Source organism: Notechis scutatus, chromosome 1, assembly GCF_049901735.1.
Source record: "Notechis scutatus isolate UNSWTSFEM ecotype Mainland chromosome 1, rNotScu1.2, whole genome shotgun sequence".
NCBI classification, from domain to species: domain Eukaryota; kingdom Metazoa; phylum Chordata; class Lepidosauria; order Squamata; family Elapidae; genus Notechis; species Notechis scutatus.
The window spans coordinates 19,915,991-19,934,422 of NC_142009.1; the positions used below are offsets into that span (position 1 = coordinate 19,915,991).

The window sequence follows — 18,432 nt, forward strand, 5'->3', positions numbered from 1 at the left end:
ATAACTGTTAAAATCAACTTTAATGTGGGAGGGGAAAAGAAAAAACAGCAACTGCTTCATAAAATTTACATAAAAAATGGAATACAGTTTGGGAACAGTTTTTTTTTTTTTTTACAGTGGTATCTGAAGACATCATTTTTAAGTTACATTTTTTTTAACTGAATTAACCATAGTTGCTAGACAAATGTGTGTGAATATAGAAAGACTTGGTTTTTGAACATCTCCAAATTTTGTCATGCTTTTCTTAGCCAAGTACACAGACCCAAATGCCTATCAGAATGCCTTAAAATATTAAACATAAAAAATGTAATAATTCTGAATTTGCTGATGAGAATATGAGACGGACTTATAAATGAAGACAAGTCAACAAAGGCCATCTTTGCATGCCTTAATTTAAGCATCGGTCATACGTATAAAAATAGGATTATCTCAAAATGACCTGGATTTCTACTCATTGAAGCACATGCCCCAGAAACAGGTCAGAATCTGCTCTCCTTTTTGTAAATTCCTGCCATTATTTTCTTACCATTTGGAGGCCAATTCTAAATATACCCAAGCTTTAAGTTTATCATTGTAAAAGCTGTGATATACTGAGTGTAAATCTCAGTGAGATATTAGATTGGTAGAATTATAAAGAAGCAACTTAAGTGGTTTGGAACAGGGGTCCCCAACCACCGGGCCGCGGACGGTACCGGGCCGTGGAGCACTCTTTACCGGCCGCAAAAAAAAATTTTTAAAAAATGGCGGCTTTCTTCGCCTTCGGTGAATGCTGCTGGGATCGGGGATCAAGGACACAAATGAAAGAAGGGGAGGGAGGAAGCAACCGAAGCCTGTCCTGCTCTCTGGCTCAGCTCTCTCAGTCGCTTTCTCGCTCCTCCACCAGCCCAGGAAGAAACTGCTTCAAAGAAGCCGGGGGTGGCTTTTCCTGTCGCCGCAGCTTCCCGAAGCGCCCGTTTCACCCCCACCCCGCCCGCCGCTCGCAGTTCAATCCACAGTGCTCCGTTCTGCCTGCCTGCCTGTCTGGTTGTTTGGGAGCAGCTTCGGCTGAGAATAATAACTATTCGCCTCTTTTTATCAGCCGAAGCTGCTCCGAAACGAAGAAGGCAGGCAGGCAGGCAGGTAGAACGGAGCACTGTGGATTGAACCGCGAGCGGGCGGGCGGGCAGGGTGGGGTGAAACGGGCGCCGGGAAGCTGTGGCGACAGGAAAAGCCCCCGGCTTCTTGGGCTGCTGGAGGAGCGATAGAGTGACTGAGAGAGGAACGAGGCAGACACCTGAGGGAGGGAGGGAGGCAGACACCTGAGGGATGGGGCTGAGGAGGCAGGGCCGAGGCGCTCCCTGAACTTGGTGGTTTGCTGGCAGGCGTTTATTACCCGACTAGGTAACAACATCAGATGTTACCTAGTCAGGTAATGAACGTCTGCAAGCAAACTACCAAACTCGATTCTCCCCCGGTCCTTGAAAAATGTTTCTGCTTGAAACCGGTCCCTGGTACAAAAAAGGTTGGGGACCACTGGTTTGGAAGATCTCCTTCAATGTTTTTCTTGTTTTGTACAGGAAAACATAACAAAACAAATGCTGAGTTGTGTTCACATGTACATGTAACCTAGTTAATTAAACCTAATGGGGCATTCACACAATATGCTAAGGTTTGTTTATTTTTTAACAGAACCCAATTAGTTCATAATTCATGAGCTATGCAAACCCCAAAATGGATTAACTTGGTTACCAGTTATGGAGAAAACAATCCCAGACTTAGTAGAATAGTCTGGGCAACCAATAGCCCTTATGTCACATGTAGTCTTTGTCATAATTTCATAAAGCCCTTGTTTAGAAGTCCAAACTCTCTTTGTAAACAGTCAATTTGGATGCTGGTAAAGGTAATAAATTCCTCCCTGTTTCTATATAAGGAGGAAGAGTCAGAAAATTGGGTGTAAAACAAGAGATTGGTGGATGGAGATGTGAAAAAGTGAAAGAATGAGTGGCATCATCATTTTTAGTTCTGTCCTGACAATGTTCTCTTTAGTCACAATCAACTTGGTATGAATGCAGCCCAGATTATTCTGGTGAGAATGAGTACTTCAACACCAGTGCAGGTTGCTCATCCCTGTGGTAGAACCCAGGTACAACATCCTGATAACCAGTAAGAGAATGAAATTCCTCACCACTTACTTCCCTGGATACTTTATAGTCCTAATGAATCTGATTCTGAATAAGTGTCTTTATAGACTTACAGAACTTTTGCCGATGGACTAAAATTGTTGCAGGGATCATGATTGGACAACCATTTGTCTGGAATGGTATAGGGTTTCCTGTCTGAGCAGGGGGTTGGACTAGAAGACCTCCAAGGTCCCTTCCAACTCTGTTATTCTGAAATAAAATTCTGATGGGACCTAAATGGGTTTGTATTCTGTAAATGTATTCTGGATGTGGAAAGGGTTATTCTTCCACATTTGGATCTCACTGTGTCTATTGGCAGATCAATCTAAAATCAGTGACAGATTCTCTGAGACTACACAAATCAAGGCAGAAAGGCAACTATCTGCTGAAAGGACAGGCCCTCTTGACATGAAAATGGCCTTGGAAATGTTTTCTGCCTTGAGATTCATGGCTGTAGGCAAACTTTTGAGAAATGCATTCCAGTTATTAAGTTTGACATTTTGCAATGGCATGTTATATATACTGCATATCCTGTGTGTTTATTTCAACCCAGAGGAATGAACGAATCTGGTTTAATGAGCATTTTTACAATTAATTATGCCACTAGAACAGATCTACTGGTGCAGTGGTGCAGTTGGAAATGCTCCCTCTACATCCCATTAATTTTGATCCTGATTACATGTATGACTGAATCAAGATTCTTTTTGTATGATGAGGCTCCTGTACGCTGGTAAACAATTTCACAAAATAAACTTATGGCCCATTTCCCCCTCTACAATTTCTTCTAAATATTTAGACTAGAAAGATGAAGGTGAAGTTTACTGACAGGACAGCCAGTGAAATCTGTCGTAAGAGCTTTGAGTTGAGATGGAGGGAGGTAAGAAGAATCAGGAATAAATGGGAAAAAGCCACCCTTTTCCTCAACCCCCAAACCTGAAAATTATACTTAAAAATTGAAATTTTGCAGTTTTTCTTTTGCAGTGGCTGACACAGAAGTAAGTTAGCTCAAAAATCCAAACATACCCAGTTCTATGAGAACATGGAATCCAAAGCTATCTTCTAGGGGCAGAATTCTGACATGGCATAGCCATTACTTACATAATGTCAGTTTTGCTTTTTTGGATATCATTCGGAAGGAATATCTGATGCTAACTTATATGAAGTCAAACCATGAATCATCTAACAGAATATTGTCAGTTCTGGCCAGCAGCAGCATTCATCATCTCACAGAAGAGGCCTCCTCAGTTCCATAAGAAGATGGATCCAGGAATTGGATCCAAAAGCATGCAGAAAACTATACCCTCCGACTGAGCTTTAGCCCTTTTCCATGTGCAAAAAGAAGGCAGAAGACAAGGGGAAACTGTAATCTTAGCTCTCTTAATTTAGAATGTCTTTCTGGAAATGAGCAGATAATTCAGAATTGGGGGAAATATCTAAAAGAGGAGAAATCCAGAAGCCTTTCTAGTTTTTAGCGTGTTCCAACAAATACAGCCATGCACAACTAAAGAAACATGCTCAAGCAAAACGAGTTGAATACTTACCACAGGGCTACTGTATTGTTGTTGCATTTCAAAACAAGCCAAAGTTACAGGCGCCCTTGAGCCAGCGGTTAGAGAGGTGAAAGGTCTCTATTGTGTTGAATAACAACTTGGGCTTGCAATCCGATTGCTTAATAGCTCATGCCTAAATTAGAGCTGGAACAGAACTGTTAACCGAGCAGTTCCTGGCAAGGAAGGAACGTTCAGCAAAATTCAGCAAACACATTACCACAATGTGAAACACAGCTGGAAGAGGCACATATCAAGTTTACGACATCAAAATGTCTATCTCGTGAAAAAAAAGGAAATGCAGGCAGCAGGTTGTATGAAGAATTAGCTATCCGGTGTACCGTTTCTTGGGTTGGGGTTTGCTGTTTTAGTCCTTAGCATTGCACTTGTGTCTTCTTTCTCTCCCACAGACCACAAACCCCAGTTGATGAGAACAGCATGGCGTGCAGGACAACACCACCAATTACAATAGTTACAGCAGCAGCTCTAGCTGGGTGATCAGTCTGTGTGATTCGAGGGGTTTCAAGAGGTGGTCTCATCTTCATTCACATCGGGCAGTTCTGGGTCTTTAAGCCCTTCCCGGTTTCCTTGGTTTCTACACATCATCAAGAGGAAGAACATTTCATCACACATTCAAGAAGCAGTGTACACAATATTCCCTGTTTTAAGTTATTTGTGTCACACAAGAGGTTAATTGCAGATTCACAGACATTACAGGTAGTCCTCGACTTACAATGGTTCATTTAGTGACTGTTAAAAGTTACGGAGGAAAGTGACTTATGGCCATTTTTGTACACTTATGACTGTGGCAACATCCCCATGGTCACATGATCAACATTCGAACAGTTGGAAACTGGCATGTATTCATGATGGCTGCAGTATCCCAAGGTCATTGTTGTGGTTAGCCGGCAGCAGGTGCAGATGGTGGAGGAGAGTGAGGACTCGGATGAGGGGCCAGAACCATCAGGGAGTGGACTGCTGCCTTCATAGATTGTGGGGGCTGGCAGCAGGGATGAGGAGGTTCCTGAGGAGCCTGTGCCAAGTGCACGTGCATGAAGGATTGCTCGGAGGAAAGAACAATTACAGCAGCACAGGCAACTTGGGAGTAAGGCTGCAAGGTAATGGCCCCTCCCTCAAGAGGATAAAAGCCAGGTTTGGAAAAGTGTTCTTTGCAGACAGCAAAGAAGCTCTGAAGCTCAACTTGTGGACATCTTAGTTCGTGTTTGGAGAATCTTGTAAATTAGTTCTTATCTCTGGGTTTTTGGCAGCCATGACAAACAACTTGGCAAGGCTCTTTCTTGTTGGAGCTAATTAGCGGAAAGCAGCCTTCAGAACAGAATTCGTTATTAAACCTTAAAAGGTGGGGGCTGCTGCCTTTGTCTGTGTTTGCTCTTTGGGAACCTGGTTTGGTCAGAACAGTCATGTGATCCCCTTTTGCGACCTTCTGATAAGCAAAATCGATAGGGAAGCCAGATTCCCTTAACAACCATGTTACGAACTTAACAGCTGCAATGATTCGCTTAACAACAGTGCCAAGAAAGGTCGTGAAAAACGGGGGCAAAACTCACTTAACAAATTTCTCACTTAGCAACATAAATTCTGGGCTCAGTTGTGGCCTTAAGTGGAAGACTACCTGCATCGCTGGCTGAGGAATTGTGGGAGTTGGAAACAAACACATCTTAAAGTTGAGAAAAACTGTCTTACTGGTTTCACAAACAACAAAAAAATTACATTTGGAGAAGTATGTGTCAACAAGTGCAGCAAAGAATGTTATCTGAAACCAAGAGGACTAGAATCTTCCTTTATTGATATGCTCAACAGTGGCCCGTATACTTTGGATCATGGGGGCTTAATGTTCAGTCCCAGACCTCTCTGCGTATAGAAAAAAACAGCTGTGCCCAAAATATTTGAGGAGTCAGTCAGCTACCTGCTGTATTTACATAACACATTTAATTCAGTTACCAAAATAATTAATTTTTTTGGACTCACATAATGTGCTGAACCATAAAATTGTCAACTGATTTGGATTCAAACAACACAGCAAGCCACACACACAAACAAAAGTAATAATGACAAATGCCAAGTATGTTCAGCAACATACAGTGAAAATACAGCTGCTCAATTTTTATCAGACCAACTCAAGTTTGTTGTGAGAACAACACATCCAGAATTAAAACAGTGAGCTTGATAGACTGGGGGGTATGGAAACACCTCAATTCCATCAATGTTTTTTTTTTAAAAAAAGAGAATGGAAAATAACAAGGGATGGCAAGGGATCCATTAAGAGTTGCTTAATGGTTCAGCTATAATGAGAACCTCTGTTTGCAGATGGAGTCTATCTTGGAGAAGCCATGGCATACAAGGGTTTTTATTTTAATTTTTCTGGAATTTGAAGTTGCTGGTTTAACTGGGCCTTTCCATCTGGCCTAGCTCTTCATTACATTTCTAAGAAATATACGAGGAAAGAACTGATTTCTATTAAACAACACTCTCTCCAGCCAGAGGGTGATAAACCCAGCCTTTGCACCAGATAGCTAGCAAGCTCTGAAAGTGCTCTCGTGTAGTTAGAGGATGAGGAAACAGTGGCTGATACAAGTAACGGCAGGGACCATCAGCTTCCCTATATGATGTATAGACTCAGACAGAAAGATCAGAAAAGTGTTACCCAATTGCATACCAGCCAAGCAACCTGTGAGACAGAGCATTAACAGTCACAATTCCAGGATGGACTACCCCCTCTATCACCTCTTCAGCTTGCTAGTTTTAGTAGGTTTGAAATTGGGTTTCAGGCAGAGGTGGGATTCAAATTTTTTAACAACTGGTTCTGTGGGTGGGGGTTAGGTGGTGGGTGGGGCTTGGTGATAATGTGACTGGGTGGACATGGTTTGGTGGTCATGTTATTGGCTGGGCGTGACCAACTCAACATCACTCACATCGAGGCACGCATCTCCTCGCCTGGCCTCTCATGACTGTGGGGATGCTGCAACAGTCATAAGTGTGAAAAATGGTCATAAGTCACTTTTTTCAGTGCCATTGTAACTTTGAATGGTCACTCCACACAAGCAAAGTACCAGCAAAGGAGGGGGGGGAAACTCCAGAGACGTTCCTGAAACAGGCAGTCTAGTCCTGCCAAGAATGTAATAAGGGTTAATGGAGAGGCAGTTTCTGTAAGCAACACCAGAATGTTTCCTTCCTGCCTTCCTTACAGGATTAGGCCAGTAATTTGAACTGCTTAGAATGTTAACAACCGGTTCTAGCGAATAGGTGCGAACTGATAGAATCCCACCCCTGGTTTCAGGGCTAATGGTAGCTTCCATGTATTATGATATTAAGGCAGTGGTGGGATTCAAAATTTTTTTCCACCAGTTCAGTGGGTGTGGCTTACTGGACGTGCTTTGTGCATGTGCACACACTTTGCGTGCGCTCATGTGCCAAATGCACACTTTGCGCAGGCATAGAGGTGTTTGCACAGGCGTAGTGGCGTAGTAGTTCACCTCCTGCAAGCCTGCATGATGCCGGTTGCTTCAGCAGCTGCCACGCGGAACTCTTCTGTGCAGCTGCGCTTCAAATTCAAAGGATAAAAGTGAGTATGGGAGCCCGAGCGGGCGGGGGCCCCAACAGCAGAGCGGTGGAGAGAACCAGTTTGCTCTCTGCTGCTCATCGCTGCTACCGGCTCTGCAGAACCAGGCCAAACTGAGAGAATACCATTAAGGAGTTTTCATCATGTCTTCTGACTGCCGGTTGATGTTCATGGGTGCGCTCTGCAAGTATTGTCCTACATAGTGGCTGTTACAGTCCTGACATTGTATGGTGTAGATCAGGGGTCTCCAACCTTGGCAACTTTAAGACTTGTGGACTTCAACTCCCAGAATTCATCAGCCAGCTTTCTAGGAGTTGAAGTCCACAAGTCTTAAAGTTGCCAAGGTTGAAGACCCTTGTTGTAGATAGCAACAGCGCTTACTTATATACCACTCTATAGTGTTTTACAGCCCTCTCTAAGTGTTTTAAGGAGTCACCATATTTCCCCCAACAGGGTCCTCATTTTACCAACTTCAGAAGGACAGGAGTCAGAGTCAACGTGGAGCCGGTCAGGATCGAAATGCAGGCTGTTGGCAGAGTTAACAATATTGCATTCTAACTACTGGGCCAACATGGCTCCCAAACAGATCAACCAATCAATCAGAATAGAGCTGGAAGGGACATTGGAGGTCTTCTAGCTCAAAGGTCTTCAAACTTGGCAAGTTTAAGACTTGTGGACTTCAACTCCCAGAATTCCTGAGCTAACATGACTGGAGGAGGAATTCTGGGAGTTGAAGTCCACAAGTCTTAAAGCTGTCAAGTTTGAAGCCCCCTGTTCTAGCTTTCTAGATTAGATTCTAGTTTTCTAGGACTTCTAGATCTTCCCTGTTTTTTCTTCTTCTTGGGCTACTGGGTTTCTTTTTTTGCTTAAGATTTGTTAATGTGCAAAATATATTAGCATGCATATAATAATAGATATCAAAATCCCAGCAAAGCATTGGCAGCTTGGTGGGCAACCCTAGACAAAAGTAGAAGCACACCTCATTTACCTTTAGCTACTGCATTGCAAAGGCAAGTCAAAGGTAGACACAGTGTAAATTAGAGCAGGATGTTGCAATGCTTTTGATTAATCCATCCGGATGACCTTCTTCTGTTTATCTCATCCTGCTATGTGTGCATGCTAGCCATACTATCTCTTAGGTATAGCCAGTGAATAGAAACAGTTTGGTTTACTGGGCCAAACATTTCTTTTCCCCCCCTGTCACCACTCAGGGTCAGCTTGCTTGAAATGATTGCTAATAAGACACTTTAAGCAGTTCACATGTATTGGGTGGTTGGTTAAGTCTTACTAGGTTTGGTAGAGAATGTAGTTCACATGTAGATAGGGGGATATCTTTTACCACCACGATAGTTCAAACGTTTTTTAGAGTTCTCAGGGCATCACTGTGAACAGATGGTTTGGTCTGCTTGAATAATCCAAGAGATACGTGGAAGAGAGTTGCCTTCTATCTCAGGCAGAAAAGCCCATCACTGCCTAAAAAAAGGCAGCTGCTGCCAGTTGGCATAAAATATGCATATCTAAATAGCTGTCAATTTGCATAAACTTTGCAAGTGGTAAATTAAGTGAAGAGATGCAGGCAATTACTATTATTTCACCAGACATGAAATAGTACAATTCAAAGGAGCAGAGCTCAAAGGAACCTAGATTGACCATGTCATACTAGAATTCAACATAATGCAGACACGGGCAATTGAAAAAAAAAGTCAAACTAGAGTTCTAGACTTCAAGAGAGTTGAGTACAACCAACTATGAGAGAAATTAGGAAGGATTCCATGGATGGAAATCTTAAAGGGAAAAGCAAATTAAGATGCTCGGGAAACTATAGAAATGAGATTATTAAACCTCAATCAAACACAATACTACAGAGAAAGAAAAAGAAAGTCCCCAGATGAAATCAGCACGGTTGCGTAAAGAGCTCACTGACAAACTGAGGGACAAAAAGGACAAGTATAAAAAAATGGAAAGAGGGGCTCATAACTAGGACAGAATATCAGCAAACAGCTCAAATCTGCAAGGTTCCCAGAAAAAGTTTCAATCAGTAAGGACTATTAAGAAAGTCTGGGAAACGATAGGTCCGCTAATGGGAGAACCTGGCAAGCAAAAAGAAAGCAGAACTGTAATTCCTTCTTTGCAAGCAAAAGGAAAAAAAATAGTCCAACTTATCAAAAATAGCACTGTGGGAGACAGAAAGGAAAACAGGTCAAAATAGGCAAAAGAAAGAGAGTTAGAAACACCTTTCCACTTAAGATGGAAACAAATCTCCAGGACCAGATGGGTTATATGATATCCCAGGGTTTTGAAGGAGCTTGCAGATGTTATCCTGAAACCACTGAATAAAATCTTTCAGAGCTCCTGCTCTGAGTATGGGGGGGAAATGTCAGAGGACTAGAAAATAGCTGAAGTAGTTCCAATTTTCAAAAAAGGGGAAAAAAAGGGGAACTGGAAACTACAACCCAATCAGCTTGACATCAATATCTGGAAAATACTAGAAAAGATAAACAAGCAGTAGATTTATAAGACAGAACATGTGGGACAGACAATGCTACCACCAAATGGATTCACAATTGGCTGACCAACCACACTGTAGTCCTCAAAAGAACAACACTGATATGGAAAGAAGCATGTAGTGGGGTATCTCAAACTTCTGCCTTGGGGCAAGTGCTCTTCAATATCTTCATAAATGATCTAGATGAGGGGAACTCATCACATTTTCACATGACACCAAGCTGGAGGGAAGACAGACACTTTGGAAGATAGATTCAAGAGCCAGAAAATGCAATAAAATGCAGTTCAGTGGTGAGAAAAGAAAAGTCCTGCACTTAGGCAGGAAAAACCAACTTCTATGGGAATAGAACACCTGGCTGAACAATAGAGGGATCTAGGAGTCCTTGTGGTCCACCACAAGTACAGTATGAGTCAGAAGTGTGCCACAAAAAAAGCCAGTGCAATCCTAAACTGCATCAACAGAGGGATAGCATCGAGATCATGTGAAGTATTAGTACCACTATATGTATACTGTCTTGGTGAGACCACCCTCGGAAGTTTTGGTTGTCGTGATTTAAAAAAGATGCTGAAACCCTAGAAAGTATGCAGAGAAGAAAGATGGTAAGAGGTCTGGAGATTAAACTGTATCGTGAATGCTTAAGGGAACTAGGTAGGTCCAGCCCAATGAAAAGAAGGATTAGGTGTGACGTAATACTTGTCTTCCAGTACTAGAGGGGCAGTCACAGAGAGGGTTGACTTGTTCTCCAAAGCACCTGAGAGCAGGACAAGAAGCAACAGGTGGAAGCTCATAAAAAGAGAGATCCTACCTAGAACTAAAGATAAATTTCCTAACAGTGAGAGCAACTAGCAATGGAACAGCTTGCCTCCCAGAGTTGTGAGTGATCCATTGCTGGAGGTTTTCAAGAAAAGGTTGGACATTCATTTGGGATGATATAAAAAGATTCCACTCTTGGGTAGAAGACCTCCAAGATCTCTTCCAGCCCCATGATTCTATGAACAAGGAGGAACTGTGAGATGTCCACTGTTGCTGTCTAGGTGGCAACTGTGGGTGACCCTATTCAAAGACCTCATTCCACCATTTTCTTTTAAAGCCAGTCTTCGATTGGACAGCCTGTCCAAAAGAAGGGATCTTTAAACACCCATGACATCTCCTTCATTGTGTGCTATTCTTGGTAGAATAAGCTCCACGGCACCATTGCTGTCACCTCCTGTTTAGCTCTGGAGCAGTGTTCCACATCCTTAGCAATTTCAAGATATGTGGACTTCAACTCACAGAGTGCTGTTTGGGGAATTCTGGGTGTTGAAGTCCACATACAGTATCTTAAGGGTGTCAAGGTTGAGAAACACTGATCATAAGAACAGAATTGCAAGTCCCAGTGATCAATGGTGCCACCGTGTTTTTTTTAAGAAAGAAGAAAAGAAAAGGGAACGGAAATGACAATGGAGGACTCTTGTGAATGCCCATTAAAGGCCACATGGGGAAGCACATGCTCACTCAGCTCTAGAAGTAAGTAACTTGTTATAATACATACAGCACCACAAATCACTGGAGGGAGGGATGAGGTGGGGAATAAAGGATTTCATTGCACAAGTGGGAGGAACACAGACATGAAGTTACCTTAAAGCTGGATGCAAATACACAGAGGGGCTTAACTGAAAATTGTGCCTGGAAGCAAAGAGCAAAATGAAAGAGAAGGGGACAAAACAATCAAATAATGAGACTGCATGCAAGAAAGCTGGATGTCAAAATGCAGCAGAGCCAAACAAAACAAAACATCAAACAATTTTCATGGGAATGAGACACAGAGCCTAGAGTTTAGATAAACATCTATGGAGATTCTCAGTCATTCAGGTCATAGCTGTCCCAAAGGTTCTTTTTTAAAAGGCAGCTGGACTTTGTTTTTCCTTGAAAAGAATTGATTATAACTCTTTCCATTCCCCACCATTCAGTCAGAACGGAAGATGCTTCTTGGATGAGAAGCAAAATGTCTTCAAGGAAAAACAAAGTCCAGTTGCCTTTTGAGAATTTAGACAGCACTTTGGAATAATGGGAAGACCAAAAAAATAATTCCTTCAAAGAGGCAAAATTAATTCCTGAAATTTGCTGCTTGCCACTGGCTGAGGTTGATTTATTTTGGCTTGACTCACTTATATTCCCTCTTTCTTTCAGACGCTCAAAGTAGTGTATATTACTTGTATTTTTCCACAACAATAACATTCTAAGGTAGATTGGATTGAAAGTGGAGGTCCTCAAAGCTTTCATGGCTGTAGGTGGATTAGAACTTGGCTTTTCATGCTCCTAGACCAGGGGTGTCAAACTGGTGGCCCAGGGGTCGGAAATGCCACATGCAGGCCACACCCACCCCAGCTCCGCGAATGGGAAAAACGTTGCAAAACATCACGTGACAGCATCATGACATCACGAGTTTGATACCCTATTACTAGACTAACATCTTAACTGTTACTTAGAACCCTGTGAGTTTTGGAGGGCTTATTCATTATGATGAGTAAATGGAGTTTCCAGGATTAGCAGCTGTAGTTGCATTTCTGATAAGATAAACCATGATTATTTAAACCATAATTTACTAAAGAAGCACCAATTAGGCTGATTATTACAAAGTATCAAGTCAAATAGGTAGAAAATACATAAAACTCCATTTGTTGTTAAACTACAATTCCCAGCACTCCTCACCATTAATAATGCTGGATGAGTCTGCTTGGAACTGTAGTTCAGCAACATCAGAGGGCTGCACATTCCATTCATCGTTAATTTCACATGGTTGGGAATTTAAAAGGGAAATCTTACTTATAATGGAGATTAGTCTTCATAAAATATGTGGATCCCAGATATGCTAGAACCCTTCTGAATACCATAAAACCTGCTTGTGAGGAAACTGAATCATAGAGGAAGTTGGCTAAGTATATAAATCGGAACAGAAAACTTATCCTTTCTTTGATTTCTTCTCCAGGGAATATGATTTTAAATTGCTTTTATATCTTGAAAACAAGGTATTGGTTTTCAGGGAAATTCTGATTTGTCACTTGTATCAAAGAATATGACCTCAGTTGTCTAAACTCTCAATGCAAAATTTAAAATAGTGTTAAGCCTAAAAGGCACAATCTGACAGGGAATTATGTGAATTAAAATCCAATGCATCTGGAAAGATTGCTTTAAGCAATCTAAGGAGAGGAAAAAAGAGTACTTTTTTCATGCTGTCTAATTAAACAAATTGTGAAAATTGGAAAGCTTTTCTAATTACTTCTTCTCTTCATTTCCTGTTAGAGGTACATGAAAGCTATCATCCATCTTCCAACTAGCAACAAATGTTAATTTTCACATACTTCAAAGCCTCTTCAACCCAAATTGGATTGGGGAGGGGGAGGCAGGGAAGTTCAACTGGGGATTTGAAAACAAATAAACTTAGTTCATATTATTCACATTACTAGAATTCTATTAAAAAGAGACTCAAGGCAATTTTAGCTCGGTCTGCCTTGAACATTTGGGTGGAACAATAGAGCTGTAACTATCACTCTAATGGTTCCTCAAAGCCATCATCCCTCTGCAGACCTCCTATTGTAGTCCGAAGAAAGTTGTCCTTTCTTCTTGATCACTTTGGAGGCCTTTAATACTTTCCCAGTGTGCCACTGATCCACTCATTTTAATAATTCTGCCATTACTGAATCCATGGGTGTTATTTATATTGTTGCCCTCTTACCATAAAACTTAGAGTGATGCATCTTTAAAACAGATTTTTTTTGGTGTGTGTGTGTGTGTCTTCTAGGAAACTACTTTATGCTTATAACTCTCTCCAAGAAAAAAAATACTTGCCTATTTTCTCTTCATTATTCGTTGAGACTTTTTCTGCTTAGCTCTTAATACTGCTTGGAAATCCACATCACACTTCCATATTTTGCTCTTGCCAAAACAGAAGTGACAGGAACCTCTGCTTTAATCCCTTGTTTGTTTTCAGAATGAAATCTAATTAAACAAACTGGGCTATTTGTTTTTATCCTTTTATTATTCTTGGTTTCCTTCACTAACTTTTCTTCACCACCACCCAAGTTTAAATTATAAACACGGAGCAGCAGAAACAGGTCTTGGGTTATTATTTCAGACCTCATATGTTGATAGTGTTGTGTAGGTAACTGTATAATACAATAATGGCAACTATTCTTTGAAAAATCTCTTCCACTTTTAAACAAATCTTTCTTTTCAGACTGTTCCTGGATGCTTAACTTCCTTAGCTCTGCTTAGCTCTTGCCCTGCTCTGCAGAGAAATGTTTGGTAATACATTTGTATATATGCAATGTTGGCTGAGAAATTCTGGGAGTTGAAGTCCACATGTCTTAAAAATGCCAAATTTGAGAAACACTGCCCTAGAATAGCAGAAAACACATCTGTGCTTCCTCCACATAACAGTCATTTTATTACATGATGAAGGTCTTTTTCATTTCAACCATTTTTTATAAAAACAATAAATAAATCCTGAATCTAGGATGAAGTTAGAGGGCTTTGTTTTGTTTTGTTTTTATCCTTGGACAAATTGCTAAATAATGGCTTGGCTGCAAAGATGGCTTTTATCATGGCTCTATTTCCAGTATGCACCAAAAAATATTTACCATAAATTAAATTGACAAGTGACGTCTTTACCTTTTTTTTTTACTGAAGGTGTTCAACAAAATTAATTACAAGTTGGACAGGATTTGTTCTGAATGGCAGCAAACTCTAATATTGTTTTATTTCCTTTTTTCATTTCTAAAGAATGTTAAATTAATGCTATGGCTGTCTGCTTTCCTAGAAATATGAGCCATTATTTAAAGAGAAGATTGCTATTTCCCACTATATTAATATGCAGTTCTGATAGAAGAGAATATCTATAGCTTGGGGTTCAACTATGGGACCTTGATGCTCTTAGTTTTTTCTTGCAGACGTCTCATTCCCAAACTAGGTAACACCATCAGTGCTAGGTATGCAATTTCTGATCATTTGGGACTTGGTGTCAGCACCAAATTTAGCTTCATTTCTTCTTCCTTTATCATGTCTAACTTGAACATGCAAGTGCTGATAAATTGTGCTATGAACATGCAAGAAATTGACATGTTTAACTTGAAAATGCAAGTATTAAGAATGGGTATAAAATCACATACATTAGTAAGTCCCCTGGAGCTGACATAGACCGTTCTTCTCGCCTCGTTTGGGTCTCATATGGGTTGGCAAATGATCGTTTCCTCAGCATGGCCTTCACTAAAATCTTGAAAGTGTGAAGAAAGAGAAGAATCAGAAGTGATGCAGCTGAAAAAATGATGTCACTTTGAATCATTTTAGCCTGGATTTTTACTCCTGCAAATTACTTCAAACTGGTTGAAATTGCTTCAAATTACTCAAAACGAAAGTTATAAACTGCTCCTTTGATTTCACCTTAAAACAAGGCTTGGTTTAAACCTAGTCTATCCAAAAACAATGGCTATCAGGGAGCTACATTACAGGTAGTCCTTGACTTACAACAGTTCATTTAGTGACCGTACAAAGTTGCAATGGCACTGAAAAAAGTGACCTATGACTGTTTTTCACAGTTACAACCTTTGCAGGATCCCCATCACCATGTGAACCAAATTCAGATGCTTGGCAACTGGTTCATACTTATGACTGTTGCAGCCCCCTGGAGTCATGTAATCCCCTTTTGCGACCTTCTGACAAGTAAAATCAATGGGGAAGCCAGATTCACTTAACAATCATGTTACTAAGAAAACTGCAGGGATTCACTTAACAACTGTGGCAAGAAAAGTCCTAAAATGGGGTAAAACTCAACAAATTTCTCACTTAGCAACATAAATACTGGGCTCAATTCAGGGGTGGGCTGCTAGGGGTCCGCAGGGGTTGGGGAGAGCCCCCAGCTAAGATTCTGTGCAGTTCAGAGAACCCCCAAATGCCACTCCTGGATGGCCTCACCCACCCCTCCCCTCCCAGGAGTCCCCACAAGGCCCGTTTTGGATGCAGGTAAGTGCAGGGCACAGGCGGAGACTTGGGTGAAAAATGGGCCTCCTGGAAGTTCGGGAAGGCCGGAAGCAGGCCTGTTTCCGGCTTCCAGAGAGCCAGAAACAAACAAGGAGATTTAACCTGGAAATAAGGAGAAACTCTCTGACAGTGAGAACAATCAATCCATGGAACAGCTTTCCCTCAGAAGTTGTGGGAGCGCCATCACTTGACACTTTCAAGAGATTGGACTGCCATTTATCAGAAATGGTGTAGTAGGGTCTCCCGCTTGGACGGGGGTTGGACTAGATGACCTATAAGGTCCCTTCCAACTCTAATTATCTGTTATCTGAGCCTCCGTAGCCCAGGGAGGCTGTTTTCGCTCTCCCAGAGGCTTGAGGAAACCCGCTGGAGCCTGAGGAGAGCAAAAACGCCCTTCCCACCGTGGTGCAGGAGGCCGACTAGGCCACGCCCACCCAGCAACTGGGCAGAAACCCCTTGCTAAAATTTTTGAAGCCCACCCCTGGCTCAATTGTGGTTGTAATTTGAGGACAGCCTGTATTCCAAACTGACTTTGAGCAAAAGGAAGATAAACTAACCCACCTAGCTCTGTGCTGCGCTCCATCAACTACAAATACAAAGAGTGAGAAGAGAAACTTTTAATAGTGCAACTACCGGTATTAATACTTACCACTGCAGGTAAACTAGGAATTGTCTTGACTGAGTTCTTCACTTCTTCTTCAGTTACTTCTACTATGGTGCAATGGTCTTCCTCTAAAGGAAGAGGGTGCTTGCCATACTTTGTGACCCATGGATGTTCCTGCATAGAAACATAACCAGAATGCATGATGACTCATCAGCTCTCCTTCAGATGACTCTTTCTTTGTACAGAATTAATGAAAGGTTGTAGCCAGCTTGTATTTGGATATAGCCCTAAGAAATAGCTGCTGCGGTTTAAAAAGAACACAAAACCTTCCAGGCAAAGTTATCCATCCTTTGAAAGGCAAGGTAATATATTAAACAAAAAACAAAAACACCAGTCCAAGATGTCAGCCACAGTTGTCTGTGAAATTTCAGGAAATCTGATGTCATCCAAACCCTGAAGCCCAATACTTCCCAGCAGAAACTGGCTATGAAAGCCTACATCAAAACAAAACAAAACTTCATGAAGAGTTCTGGAATTGTCCCGCTGTTTTACACTTGCATACTTTTGCATCAGGCTTGGAAAAAACCAGCCAGGGTCACATCTCTCACAAACTTCCATTTGTTGCTCTGGGATCTCTCTGGGATCATAGCCCACTCTTTGAAAAAACTACTTTTAAACAAACCAGAATTATGGCTCCAAAGCGGTTATACCCGAACCTACAAAAGACAGGCTTGTCAAAAATCAACCAATAAATTCATGGCTGAGCTTGATTATGTTAGTCCATTTAACTGGATGTTGATTAGAAAGGACAGAATGGAAAAAGAAATAAGAGAGGGCAATTCTTAGACTTTTATTTAAAGGAGCCATAAAATCACCTGTTAATATAAGGTGGTAATTGTCATTCTTCTTGTTCTAGCAAATGGCTTAGAATAGCAAAGCTTTCAGGGCAAAGCAATAGACGCAATCTACATAGACTTCTGTAAAGCCTTTGATTCAGTGGTACACGACAAACTACTCCTAGAACTAAAATCTTACGGTATCTCTGGACATCTACATAACAGGATAGAAGCATTCCTGTCAAACAGACAACAAATGGTCAAAATTGGGAGCGTCCTATCAAATTCTGTACCTGTCAATAGTGGTGTCCCCCAAGACAGTGTTTTAGGACCAACTCTCTTCATACTCTACATAAATGACCTCTGTGATCATATTAAGAGCAACTGAGTTCTCTTCGCTGATGATGTAAAGCTATTCAACACCACAGATAATACTACTACCCTCCAAAAAGACCTTGACTATGTATCAGAATGGTCAATCAAATGGCAACTTCAAATCTCAACAAATAAATGCTCTGTCTTACATATTGGCAGAAAAAAACCAGAAAATAAAATACAGGCTAAATAGTCAAGACCTTGCTGAGGATCCAAACTTTGTCAAGGACCTTGGAATGCTCATCTCTAATGATCTAAGTGCTAGAGCCCACTGTAACTACATAGCCAAAAAGGCATTAAGAGTTGTTAATCTAATCCCATGTAGCTTCTTCTCTGGTAATATCACACTACTAACTAGAGCATACAAAACATTTGCTTGACCTATACTTGAATACAGCTCATCAGTCTGGAACCCATATCATGTATCTGATATTAACACAATTGAAAAAGTCCAGAAATATTTCACAAGAAGAGTTCTCCACTTCACTACTCATTGCAGAATACCTTATGCCACCAGACTCGAAATTCTAGACCTAGAAAACCTAGAACTACGCCGCCTTCGGTCCGATCTTAGTGTATAAAATCATACATGGCAATGTCCTACCTGTCAATGAATACTTCAGCTTCAATCATAACAATACAAGAGCACACAATAGATACAAACTCAAGGTTAACCGCACCAAACCTGACTGCAGAAAATACGACTTCAGCAACAGAGTGGTTAATGTTTGGAATACTCTACCTGACTCTGTGGTTTCTTCCCCAAACCCCAAAAACTTTAACCTTAGACTGTCTACTATTGACCTCACC

At 41.3% G+C, this 18,432-nt stretch overlaps 1 protein-coding gene across 2 annotated transcripts in view; it reads right to left on the bottom strand.

The window, feature by feature from the left end:
• Window positions 1–3,517: 3,517 nt before the first annotated feature.
• The window catches only part of CAMKK1 (calcium/calmodulin dependent protein kinase kinase 1), a 141,777-nt gene continuing 126,862 nt past the window's right edge, over window positions 3,518–18,432 (bottom strand). The window contains exons 14-17 of one of the 2 annotated variants that reach the window (XM_087957834.1): window positions 16,457–16,585; window positions 14,940–15,043; window positions 11,410–11,457; window positions 3,518–4,301 (exon numbers count right to left, since the gene is read on the bottom strand). In XM_087957834.1, coding sequence (XP_087813960.1) covers window positions 4,229–4,301; window positions 11,410–11,457; window positions 14,940–15,043; window positions 16,457–16,585 — 354 coding nt within the window. In that variant the 3' untranslated portion in view covers window positions 3,518–4,228. The remainder of the gene's footprint in view (window positions 4,302–11,409; window positions 11,458–14,939; window positions 15,044–16,456; window positions 16,586–18,432) is intronic. The other variant, XM_026672430.2, reaches the window with a different exon arrangement.